This window comes from Phytophthora cinnamomi (genome assembly GCF_018691715.1).
Source record: "Phytophthora cinnamomi strain GKB4 chromosome Unknown Contig5, whole genome shotgun sequence".
NCBI classification, from domain to species: Eukaryota; Oomycota; class Peronosporomycetes; order Peronosporales; family Peronosporaceae; genus Phytophthora; species Phytophthora cinnamomi.
In genome coordinates this window covers 635,871-647,644 of record NW_027150938.1, presented here as the reverse complement: position 1 = coordinate 647,644, position 11,774 = coordinate 635,871, and the positions used below count along the sequence as shown (strand labels likewise).

At 57.4% G+C, this 11,774-nt stretch overlaps 5 protein-coding genes across 7 annotated transcripts; 3 read left to right on the top strand and 2 right to left on the bottom strand.

Annotated features, from left to right (window-relative positions):
* Window positions 1–216: 216 nt before the first annotated feature.
* IUM83_09814 (long-chain-fatty-acid-CoA ligase) lies at window positions 217–793 on the bottom strand (the record flags this gene model as incomplete). The annotated part of the gene is made up of 4 exons (XM_067934285.1): window positions 217–365; window positions 438–476; window positions 560–607; window positions 682–793. 4 exons carry the CDS (start codon window positions 791–793, stop codon window positions 217–219), a joined length of 348 nt encoding a protein of 115 aa, XP_067799284.1.
* A 1,131-nt stretch (window positions 794–1,924) lies between these two features.
* On the top strand, window positions 1,925–5,623 carry IUM83_09813 (Spindle associated; the record flags this gene model as incomplete). The annotated part of the gene is made up of 1 exon (XM_067934284.1): window positions 1,925–5,623. The coding sequence occupies one exon, from the start codon at window positions 1,925–1,927 to the stop codon at window positions 5,621–5,623; it is 3,699 nt and encodes a 1,232-aa protein (XP_067799255.1).
* Window positions 5,624–5,915: 292 nt separating this feature from the next.
* On the top strand, window positions 5,916–6,161 carry IUM83_09812 (Spindle associated; the record flags this gene model as incomplete). The annotated part of the gene is made up of 1 exon (XM_067934283.1): window positions 5,916–6,161. One exon carries the CDS (start codon window positions 5,916–5,918, stop codon window positions 6,159–6,161), a length of 246 nt encoding a protein of 81 aa, XP_067799254.1.
* A 153-nt stretch (window positions 6,162–6,314) lies between these two features.
* On the top strand, window positions 6,315–6,869 carry IUM83_09811 (uncharacterized protein; the record flags this gene model as incomplete). Its single annotated transcript, XM_067934282.1, has 2 exons — window positions 6,315–6,748; window positions 6,818–6,869. 2 exons carry the CDS (start codon window positions 6,315–6,317, stop codon window positions 6,867–6,869), a joined length of 486 nt encoding a protein of 161 aa, XP_067799259.1.
* Window positions 6,870–7,006: 137 nt separating this feature from the next.
* On the bottom strand, window positions 7,007–10,906 carry IUM83_09810 (Mitochondrial Carrier (MC) Family; the record flags this gene model as incomplete). Of its 3 annotated transcripts, none has more annotated exons than XM_067934279.1 (1): window positions 7,007–10,906. In XM_067934279.1, one exon carries the CDS (start codon window positions 10,904–10,906, stop codon window positions 7,007–7,009), a length of 3,900 nt encoding a protein of 1,299 aa, XP_067799257.1. The 3 variants fall into 3 exon arrangements, with proteins under 3 accessions (XP_067799257.1, XP_067799258.1, XP_067799256.1); XM_067934280.1 differs by having other exon boundaries at window positions 7,007–10,648; XM_067934281.1 differs by having other exon boundaries at window positions 7,007–7,468.
* Window positions 10,907–11,774: the final 868 nt, after the last annotated feature.

The window sequence follows — 11,774 nt, the reverse complement described above, 5'->3', positions numbered from 1 at the left end:
GCACTGCGTTGCGTCAGTATCAGCGCGAGTTTAAGTTTCTGCGCGAGGACTGGTGAATCGACCGACGGCGCACACGCGCGCCTCCTTAGCTGCATGTGGATTTCATTTTCTAGGTAGCTCGCTTGTGCTCACAGCTAAGTAAAAGGGAGTAGTAAGTTTCAAAACTTTCGTGCTCGTCTTGTTACACAGCGCTACGTTGTTTCCTCTTGGGAGGATCTACGCGCGCTTGCTCTTCTGACGCAGCCTGAGCTGCTGCTCCTGCAGCTCGTTGTTCCTCTGGATGGCCTCGTAGATGGCGACCAGCATGATCACCACCGCCATCATGAGCACGTGCGACACATTGAACTTGAACGACGACGCCTTGCCTGCAAGTAGCGCACAAAGCAGCACAACCGTCAGCCCTCCTACACGCCCAAGAAACGACCTCCTTATCGTACCAAGCACTTGTTCCAGAGCGTAGCGGAGCTTGTCGGCGTCTGCAGAGCGGGTCAGCAGCACAACAAGCCGTCAGCACACCAGTAGCGACGGAAGTAAGCAGACCCTATAGTCGTAAACGCACAGGGCTTGAGCGTCTGCACGGCGGGGATCGTCATGTAGCTCTTGAGGTCTGCGGATGCGAGGACACCAGACGTTAGGCTGACTCAGCCCAGATGACACGCAGAGGATACGCGGCCGTCGCACTCATGGTGAGGAAGCGGAAGACGTTCTGGAAGTTGAAGAGCGCTATCCCCGACACCAGCAGCAGCGTGGGCGGCAGCAGCAGCAGCTGCAGGGCGCTCAGGTTCAGGATCATCTTGGCTTCTTCGCGTGAGCTTCTCAGTGAAAGGCCCACTTCCCCATCGGAGTGACGCAACCCCGTTTCAGTGACAATGAAAACCAGAGTGATTGTCACTTCAACTTGCGCTCTTCTGCAGCCTGCAACCACGGCCAGCGTCATTCGCCAGCGATGCAGCCGCCGACCCACTCCGCGCAAAGGCTTCTGCTGGACTTGCTGACGACCAGCTCGCTCCTGAGCACTGCGCTCTCGGAGCTCATGCTGCTGCACTTGGAGCAGCTGACCGCCAAGGTGCATCAACCGAGGCTTGCAGTTCCACAACGAGGACACGACCAACCATCCAGACGACGACGAGCAACGCCGGCACAACAGCCGCGCGGGTGAGTTGCTCCACACCGACATCGCCGAGATGAAGGTGGAGTTGATGCAAATGCACGAAGACCGCCGCAGTCTACAAGTCCTGGTCGCGCTCCATGCAGTTCTGGTGGCGCACACTCGAGGTCTGGCGCAGTGACCTAGTGCACCCGGCTTGTGTCTAGGACCGTATTGAAGTGTAGCTTCTCTAAAGGAACGTGGAGACCCCAAAGCTACCTCATATGGTGGTGCTTGGTCAAAATCCGTTTGATTTGTGGTGTTGCTTATTTGGCAATGGACCATTTTGAAGGCCTCAGTGCTCTTTCAAATACACGAGGACGACGACGATGAAGCATGCGGGCGGATATCAACCTGAGGAGTGGCATATCCGGAAGAATCGGGTCTGTAATCCGATATGGAAATGAACTCACGGGTGCAAACGATCGTCACGACGGACACTATCACTGCTGAACTAGGGGCCTTCCTCATTAGAGGTCTGCACTCAGAAGGCGATGACGCTGCCAAACTAGCCTCTCACGAACGCACCAGCAACGTAATAGACCAGCTAGGCGTTTGAATAGACCAATGAATGATAGGTTGCGGCGCCACAGATCTTGATGCCATGTCCTGCCCGCGCCGTCTGTGGTCCACCCCAGCCGCTGTGGTCCACCCCAACCGAGTGTCCCATACAAACGGCCATACAAAATCGCGCGCGAAACCCACAGAGCTGCAAATAGCAGAAATCGTCAAGAGGCAGACTTCAGTATTAGCGGAGATCGTCGCTCTCTCCCCGGCATGCAGACCCCGCAGCGCGACCGCGACCGCGGAGCGGGCGGCGACAGCGGCGGCGTCGGCGTCGGCGTCGGCGTCGGGACGCTGCAGGCGACGCCCACGCCCTCGCGCGACAACTCGACGCTGCTGCGCGAGCAGGAGGCGGAGCGCGAGCGCCTGCGCATGGACAATTTCAACCAGGCGCTGCGCATCAACTTCCTGGAGGAGCGGCTGCTGCGCATGAAGCAGGGCACGGACTTCTGCAGCGAGGACCTGGAGAGCGAGCTGGCGCAGCTGCGCCTGACGCTGGAGGAGCGCGAGCACGAGCTGCGCCAGCGCAACTTTAGCATGATCCGCGCCACCGAGGCCATCGACATGCTGCACGCGCAGCTGCACGAGGCGCAGGCGGCGGCCGCGCGCGCGAGGGAGGAGGCGCAGCGCGAGGCCGAGGCGCAGCTGCACCAGCACCTGGAGGAGCGCGGCGGCGTGGACGCCGAGACGGCCGAGCGCTGGCGCCTGGAGCTCGAGGCCGCCGTCGGCAGCGAGCAGCAGAGCCAGCGGCGGCTGCAGGAGCTGGAGCAGGAGCTGCAGCGCCAGCGCGAGGCCGCGAACACGCTCACGACGCAGCTGCAGGACGCGCAGGACGCGCGCGCCAGAGACCAGCGGGACGCCGAGCTCCGCAGCCAGAGAGAGCAGCAGAACATGCAGCAGGTCGAGATGGCCAACGTCAAGGCGCTGGCCGAGGCCGAGCACTGGAAGGCGCTGAGCAAGCAGCGCGAGGAGCAGCTCGCGGCGCTGCAGCTGCAGGCGGAGACCGTGAGGCAGGAGAAACAGACGCAGGACGCGCGCTACCAGGCCAAGCTCAAGCGCATGGAGGAGCAGGTCCAGCACCAGATGGAGCAGCTGCAGCGCGAGAGCGACAACTACCGCGCGGAGCACACGCGCCTGCTCACGGACCGCGAGAAGACGCACTTCGACAAGGAGCGCCTGGCCATGGAGAACGAGAGCATCAAGCAGGAGCGCGCCAGGCTGCAGGCCGAGATCGAGCGCATGACCAAGGAGAGACAGCAGTTCGCTGCTGAGACGGAGAGGCTGCGGCTGCAGAACGTCAAGCTGACAGCCGCTTGTGAAGAACAGACCAAGTCGCTGGACAGCTACAAGGCCGACCGCGAAGCTGCAATGGATACGATCCACCAGCTCGAGTCGGAGCTGCACCAGCGGCGGAAGCTCGAACATGAGCATGAGTTGACGCTGAAAACGGTGGAGAGTCGGCTGGAGCACGCTGAGACCGAGGCTCGCAGGATGAAGGAACAGTGCGATTTGGCCGAATCCCGCTGCCAGCAGACGTCGAACGAACGATTGCTGGCCTTGGAGAAAGACCGCCAGGCTATGGAAGAGGATAACCGGCGCCTTCGAGCCGAGCTGTCGGGATTCCAGTTTGATTTGGAGGCAATGGAGCGGAAGTTCCAGGACAGCGAGGAGAGGTTTTCGAATGAGGCGGCGAATGCGCAAGAGCAGCGACAGCATTTATCGGCGTATGAGGAAGAGCTGGATAGGCAATCGGCTCAAGTGCAGGAGTACCAGAAGCAACTTGCTGGTTGTGAAGACGAACTAGCTCGCCGGGCAACTCGTCTGCAGGAACTTGAGCGACAATTAGCAGAGGTGGTGTCAACCAACACGTCGACGAGTACGGCAGCTCGACAGCAGCAAATGGAATGGCAAAACCAGTTTGCTATGGAAAAGAGTGCGTTGTTACGACAGCTGGATGAGGAGCGTCAACGCGCGAACGAGGTGGAGCGAGCAGCATCTTCACTCAAAACTGAAAGAACTTCAGCGCAAAGGGAGCTCGAGGCTGTGGAAATGGAGCTTCGTTCGATTTTGGTCGGTCGGAGCCGTGCTTATAGCGACGGTCGAAACCAGACAGTGACGGGCCTCGCTAGGGAGGCTATCTCTACTTTAAAGAATGAGTTTAAAGAAGAGGCGGCAGCTATTCAGACGCGCTGGAAACAGGAAACATCCCTGATGACCACCAAACTTGACCGGCTATCCACTCAATTGCGCTCAAGCCAAGGCAAACTGGAAGTCCTCCAACGCTCTTCTCTTCACACGAAGGACACAAAACAGTCTTTGGAGAAGACGTGGTCTGTCCGATATGAGGAGCTGCGCTTGGAAAAAGAGAATGAGCGGCGGACACTAGAAGAGGAGATTAATTACTTCCAAACCAAGGCAGCAGACGCAGAGTCAGCTCTTTCTCTGGCTACAAGCGAACTTCATACATTGAAGAGAGACCAAAAGGCCTCGCACGGGTCATCACAGCGCGACTACCAGGCACTTGTGGAGGAAGTCAAATATTTCCAAGCCAAGGCCGCGGATGCGAAGGAGGCTCTATCTCGGACAAGAGGTGAACTTCAGGCGCTGAAGAGGGATCAAAAGGGTTCGCGTGAAGCACCACAGCGAGACTACCAGGCACTCGAAGAAGAAATTATTTTCTTCCGAACCAAGGCAGCAGATGCAGAGGAGGCGCTTTCCCGAGTAACAAGCGAACTTCAGACTCTGAAGAGAGACCAAAAGGGTTCTCGTGAGGAGACCCAGCGAGAGCTCCAGGTCCTTGAAGAGGAAATTAACTTCTTCCAAGCCAAGGCAACAGACGCGGAAGAGGCTCTCTCTCGGGTGACTAATGAACTTCAGGTTATGAAGAGGGATCGAAAGGGCTCACGTGAGACATCGCAGCAAGATTACCACGGTCTCAAGGAAAGCAATCGCCTGTTGTACGAAGAGGTGCAAGAGCGCCGACGATCTGCCGAACACGCTAGGAAGCAGTACATGCAAGCGGTCCGGGAGAATAAGGAACTATTGAAGGCTATTGAAATGTACAAGGACGCAATCGCTGGCCGCGACAAGGACATTGAGAAGTACAAATCGGCGGTGCTGAAGCACACCCAGCAGCTGCAGCGACGCGTAGAGTTCGGCGAGGTGAAGCAAACGTTGCTGGAGCAGCTGGAACAGACCCAGTACATGATAACCGAGACGTACAAGCGCTGGGAAGACAGCCCAATCGTTCGGGGCCCCGTAGTGAATGCTGCTGGCTGGATGGAGAGCTACGAAGCGGCTATTCTACAGCTGGATGAGTACATTGGGCGGATGCACCTAGTATCGGAGCGCTGGGGTGAGTTCATGGCCCAGTCTCAAGAACTGCAGCGGCGTTACGGTGATGCTTGGAAATCCGCTTCTCGTGGATTTGATCGCAAAAATGACCAACCGCGCTGGGTGGAGGATGTTGAGCGGAAATGCTCTCGTCTTCTTGCCGAAGCAGTGCGCGTATCAGAGGCGATGAGTGAAGTGGTCAGCAACATTGCTGGTGTGCTCCAGAAAGAGCGTGACGAGAAGAAGCGTCTCGAGAAGGAGCGTGTCATCGCTGTGGACAACAACGCCTCGGTGAAGCGGCGAGAAGACGCGCCTACAAAGTGGTCTCCTCTTGATGCCGAGTTCTTTGATGAGCGCAACGGCTCACCTCGGTCTCGAAGTGCAAGCCAGCCTCAGTTCGAAAGCCCGGTCAAGTCCCATGTTCAGAATGGCTTTGATGCGCCGCGTCGCAATTCAAAAGCTTCAACATCAGCTCAGCGCAGCGTAAACGCGTTGTACCGCAGTTCATTGTCCTCGCTTGGTCGCGTGGGCATGAAGGTGCAAGATTTGGAGAGGGATATTCGGAATGCCCGCGACTAAGAAACGTCTGAATAGCCTGCTAGAGTCGTGCTGCTCCGAGGCCAACCCGGGTAGCCGTATATTATAGTGATGTTCGCGAGTGGCGCTCGACGAAGAAGAAATGTACTCAGTAGTCAACCATATTAATCAACAAGCGAACCCCCCCCCCCCACACACACACACACTCACACAACGTCGCTTTGCTCAATTCACTTCCAATGATCGTAAGATTGATGGTCAGTATGTTGAAGTTAAATCATCACTCACAACTAGAAAGTCCGCCACCATACCACTACAGCTCTAGCCTTCCGCCATGAACTCCCAGCAGGACAGCAGCGACAACTCTACCCGAGTCATCCCCAGGACTCTGCGCGAGCAAGAGTCCAAGTTTGCAGGGCTACAGCACGAGAACTTCAACCTGAAGATGCGTGTCAGTTATCTGGAGGACAAGTTACTGCGTCTCGGGGGCGGCGTGATGACATTCGCCAGTGAAGAGCTGGAGGCCGAGGTCATCCGGTTGCGCAAAGCGCTGGACGAGCGCGATCATCAACTGACCTAGAAACACGCTGCGATGATGCGAGGCAACCAAGCCGTTGACATGTTGACACAGCAGCTTCGAGTGGCCCAGACAAATCTACCACAAGGTGGGCAAGATCATGTCGAAGCTGTGGAGCAGAAAGCTGTTCGAGCAGCTCAACGCAGAGTCTGCGAGTTGGAAGCGGAAGTAGATGCGCTGCAGTTTGAGTTGCAGAAGTCTCGGTACTTCCACCAGCGAGACGTGTGCAACTCGGAGCAGTGGAAGCAGATCTACCAGCAAACGCTCGAGTACGTGAAGAGGGAGGGCGTAAAGGCTTTAAACGAGGTGGGGCATTTGAGGGACATGAACAACTCTAAGGACGAGATGTTGGCGCGATCGCGGGAGCTTTTGGAGGAAGCTCATCAGCAAAAGCGGCAGCAGGGCAACGAGTACATCTCCAGACTCAAAAGGCTCAGCGAAGAGGCCAAGCATCTTGGGGAGCAAGAAAAGCGACTACATGCCAGCTACCAGGGAGACTACGCAAGGCTGGAAAGCGACTGGACGAACGACCAGACTCAACTTTTGAAGCAAAACGAGTTCTTGAGAGAGGAGATCGCTGCTTTGCGAAGGTGAGATTGGTGCTTAAACAGCTTCCAAGGTCTTGGAAAGGACTAACAGGTTTTTGCGGTGATTTCCAGTGAGTTGAGCAGGGAGAGATTGAAAGCGTCTTCCTTCAGAGTCGAGGATTAACTGAAGGCATGGGCGTGCCACGAAACTATCAGCTTCGGTACTCCGCTGTACGTCCGCTGGCAAAATATTGATCGTTGCAACCCTTTTGCATTCAAGTTGTAGGATCTAACAAAATCAACAGCTTCTCTAGACAGCAACTATGCGTCGTCCGCGTTGTGCTTCATTTCGCGCAGTTTTTCGTAGCTGAGGAATGAGATGACGGTAGAAGGTAGCGCCTTGACAGCGTTCACAAACAGCCCCCGGTACAGTGAGCGCAAGCCTCGCACACCGCCTCCATCCTCCTGTATAGACGACCGCACGCAGTCCCACGCGCTTTCGTAGGTCGGGAACGCGAGCTCTGGATGCCACTTCGCGCCTTGCAGCTGCACGCGCCGCCGAATGACGTCGAACGGGTACGAAATGAACTGCGAACCCATCGAGGCTGTGGTGGCGCACAGGATCTGACCCGGCACGCTTGGGTGGCCAAGCTGGTTGCTTGTGTCCTCCGTGTCGTAGAGCACGAATACCGGCCGCAACGACTCGTAGAGGGCGAAGTTGCAGCCGATGTACGTGAAGACACCAAGGCTGGCAGGCACAAAGCCTCGGTAGAAACCACGCAAACCTTCCTTATCACGAATCGACCGTGCGCAGTCCAGAATGCCAGTCGAAGGGCGGTTCGCGTTATAGTATTGCTGCACAGTCAGACGTCCACGGACAACATCCAGCGGGTAGAACAGACAGTTGAGCGTGAGGCCGGCAAGACCACCGACCGCAAGATTGGCCATACTGGCGGACACCCGCGGACTGCCCACACCAAGCACACCAAAAGGCGATGAAGACTCGGGGAGCATACGCGCAAGCTGCTCTTGATAGAAGTGACACAGGACAAACTTGGTCGGCACTGACGGCACCACCCAGATGCAGTGTGCGAGATTTCCACTGAACAAGCTGCGCGGACCGCTGAGATTCACCATGTTCCAGAAGCCTCTTGTCAATGATGTGTACGGGGCCGAGCCAGATAAGAGCTTCGTAGCTGTAGCTGCCGCAGATGCTGTCGGCTTCGGAGTAGAGAGCTGCATCAACATTTTCAATCTCTCCAATGGTGCGCACACAGTGCGTGCAAGAGCACCAGCCGAAATGGCAGCAGCAAACGATGTCACTTGCGCCATTAGTTGCTGTCTTCGGAGTGTCGCGCTGATTTGGTTGAAAGCCTTGCTGTTTCGACTGCTATCTTCCATTTCCGGTTGCAAGTACTCCCAATCACCACCCGTAGGGTTCTGCCGCAAGGCCGAGATCCAGCCGGACTTGAGATTGGCGTCAAAAGTTAGCCTTCTCTGGTCATTCTCCATATCGGCGCGATCACCTCCGTGTGCCTGCAGCTCGGCTGCTCTCCAGATCGTACGCAGCGAGTCAATGTCGGCCTTTAGAGCCACCAGAAATGCTCTGAATTCCTGTTTAGCTGCTATTACGTCTTCAGATTGAGGATGATCATCATCTTGCTCGCTCCCAGATCGAGCGCCCTCCACTTCGAACGCTGCAATTCCACGGACAAGATCATCGTGGGTGACATACTGATCGCCGAGCTGGTGCACAGGCAAATCAAACAAGCGCTCATAAAACGCTAAGCGTCCGGGCGTCACCTGAACTGGTGTTTCTGCATTATCAACAGCGGCTCCTGCAGCTTCGCTTGTGGAAACCCACTGACGAATTGCACGAGGAAGGTCGTTCAGTTTGATCGCAGCCTGGTCAGCGTCATCCTGATCAAACAGCGAGGCTGATGGGGTCGGAATACGGGTGTTACCGCCGTCATATGCGTCTGTCACCGATTTTAGCACACGGAATGCAGCCTCCGGAAGGAGTTGGTCGATGTTGGAGGCACCCAGCGCGATGTGGAAGTGTGCAAACTGCGAAAAGTTTACGAGACCTGAAGAATCGTTGAGTAAAAGCGATAGAGCAAGTTGCACCGCGCGATCGTAGGCCTGAGGCGATGGCAATGGTGCAGGGTGTGGTGCCAATTGCCCGATTCCCTCATCCACGTCTTCGTCTTCGTTCGCACTATGCCTCACCAACTGCATCTGCTGCGGGTCTGTGAGCATACGGCGCAAGTCGCGTTCCGTAGCAAAACTCTCATTGGAGCCCGACACGACTGTGGTGCCCACTTTTCGGAATAGTTTGTGCAGCGCTGTCGATCCGCTACGTGTGATTGTGAGAAAGCTTGCGCGATCCATGCACCAAATCTTGGCGTTCTCAAGCGCATTCACCGAGGCACCGCGGCGACTGTTGTACAGCAACGCTGCCTCTCCAAAACTAGCACCAGGTCCAATGACCCGATCTACAAAAGGTTTTGTCGCCTTGGGTTTGCGACGTGATACCTCACATCGACCACTCTCCACCATATAAAAGTAGTCTCCCGGATCACCTTGTCGAAGGATAGTCGTACCTGCCCGCACACTGAGAGGGAAACACTTGCGTACAGCTAACGCCTTAGCGCGATCATCCAGCTCAGCGAATAGCGGGTGATCCTCCAGTGCATCCAGCAAAAATCGCCGCTCTTCTAAGGATTGCTGGCTACCTGGATGACATGCCAAAATCTTTCGGAACGTAGGCTTATCGAGTTGCCACAATACGACGGCTTCGTCGTCTTCGCCCGGGTTAGAGGTGCTAGCTTGAATTGTAGCACGGCGAGGGGTGTCGTAGATCAGCGCAGATTCTCCGAAGGCGTTACCAGGGCCGTTTGTAGCCACGTGAACGCGCTCGTTCTTGCCAACAAGGCTCGACGACGACTTGAACTCAGGCAGGGCAATGGTCTTGCGCTTTCTTAATAACATGCGCTTATGCAGCTCCGGGTTTGGAGCATTGTCGGAATCTGCTGCATGCAGCGCTGTCTGCGTCTTCAATAAATGGTCATAATCGACGAATACGTCACAATCTCCGCGCTCGATAATGTAGAAGCAGTCACCCGGCGCTCCCTGATAGAACACCACCTCGCCCTTGCCCAGCACCCGTCGCCGAAATTGCGACGCTGTGGCCAAAAGCTCCGGTTCACTCATCGTGTGGAAAAGCTGGTGGCGACGTAAGCAGTGCACGATGGCAGCCGTCTCGCTACCGGCGCGTGGGCCCCTCTCCTTGGCCTCCTGCACGCGCGTCGCATACTTATCCGTCTCCTTCTCCAGCTCCTGACGCAGCGAAATCTCGGGCAGGAAGCTCGCTCCTTGCTGTAGCTTCAGAAAGTCCCCACCATCGCGCGCACTGAAGTGCTTGGGCAGATAGGAATTCGCCGACGGGTAGGGCAGCAGCAGCCCCAAGTGCTGGTACATGCCGGCCACCAGCTGCGAGCAGAACATCTTGGTCGTCTTGACCTCGTCGCCGTCCACCACGGCGTTCTCGAACACGGAGCGCTCCCTGCCCCTGAGCTCCGCGCCCAGGGCGTGGTACCGTTCGTTGACCGCCTCGCGCTCCTGCAGCAGCGCCTTGCGCTCGAACGCCGGCATCTTGTCGCGGTGCGCCAGCTCCGCGTCCAGCCTGGCCAGCTCCTTCTTGGTGGCCACGAGCGCCGCGAAGATCCGCTCGCGCGCGATGCGCGTGGGCACCGACACGCCGGCGTTGAAGAACCGCGCCGGATTGTCCTCGTAGGGCGCGTTGAGGCTGCCGAGCGCGAACTGCAGCGCCTTGGTCTGCAGCTCCGGCGAGCGCTCCACCTGCAGCTTGCGCACGGCGACCTCGTGGCCGCGGCTGAGCAGCACGCGCGCCACGAGCGGCCGCAGCTTGACGCCCGTGAGCGCCGCCTCCAGCAGGAACAGCTCGTCCTCGGGGCTCTGCGCGTCGGGCGCCAGCGACGGCGCGCGCACCACCACGCCGTTGTGGTCCCACTGCGTCTGGCCGAAGAACTTGGCGCACACGCAGATGGCGCCGCCGTAGAGCCCCATGCTCGCGCACTTGCGGTCGAACAGCAGCACGTCGCCCGAGTCCACGCGCAGGTCGCGCAGCAGCTGGCGCACGCGCCGCTCCTCCTCAGAGGCGGCGGCGGAGGAGGCGGAAGACGCCGCGGGCGACGCCATGGGTGTCGACTCGAGGAGCTCCTTCACTATTCACACAGTCTGTGGCAGATGGGCAGGTGGCGAGAAGAAGCGCAGAGACGGGGCGTCTTGATGGAAGATGGCTACATTTGCATTCGACTCCGACGAGAAGCAAGGGTACATGTAGTTAAACCACGCTGCATACGCCGAGATGGCCCTCAGATTCATTCGTTCGATGCTGGCGCCATGGATACGTTTGGTGAGCTGGTAATCGTGGCACAGGACGCAGACGGAAACTCACGTCGCAGCGCGGCCCACGGTATTGGCGTACGTTTACTGTTGAATCGGAGTGCTGCGTTCTTCTTCATCGCTGCTAGAGCGGTGACACCGCTGCGGTGTGCAGTAGGCAAAGCTGTGGACAAGGAAAAGTTGAAAATCGTCGAGGATGATCGGCCGCGTAATTTGAATTTTGGCGCCAAGCGCATCGATGCGCCAGATCGGATGATCATGTGCGGCCATCGTCGCTTGCCAGCTCGGGGTTCCCTCTGGCGCCCACGCATCTCAGTAACGCACCATGTCTTGCTTCGGACAAGCTGTTTGAGCTGCCGCCTCTTCTCCCGAGCTTCACTCGAGAAGCCGAAGCCGAAATGAGCTCAACGGAAGGAGTCAACAGCCTCCGGTGTAGTATTGTAAACTTCGCCATGGAGACCAACGAAGCAATGCCTCGAGAGCGTAATGATGCGACAACAGACGTGGGAAGCAACCGTAGGTCAACACTGCAACTCGAAACTTGTTCTCCTGCAGTGCTGGACCACGGAAAATGGTCCCTGAATGCGAGTGCGGGATAGGTCTTTCGTTTTACAACCGGGTGACGCGCACCTTGTAGTTGCTGCTGACATCACCCGCTGCA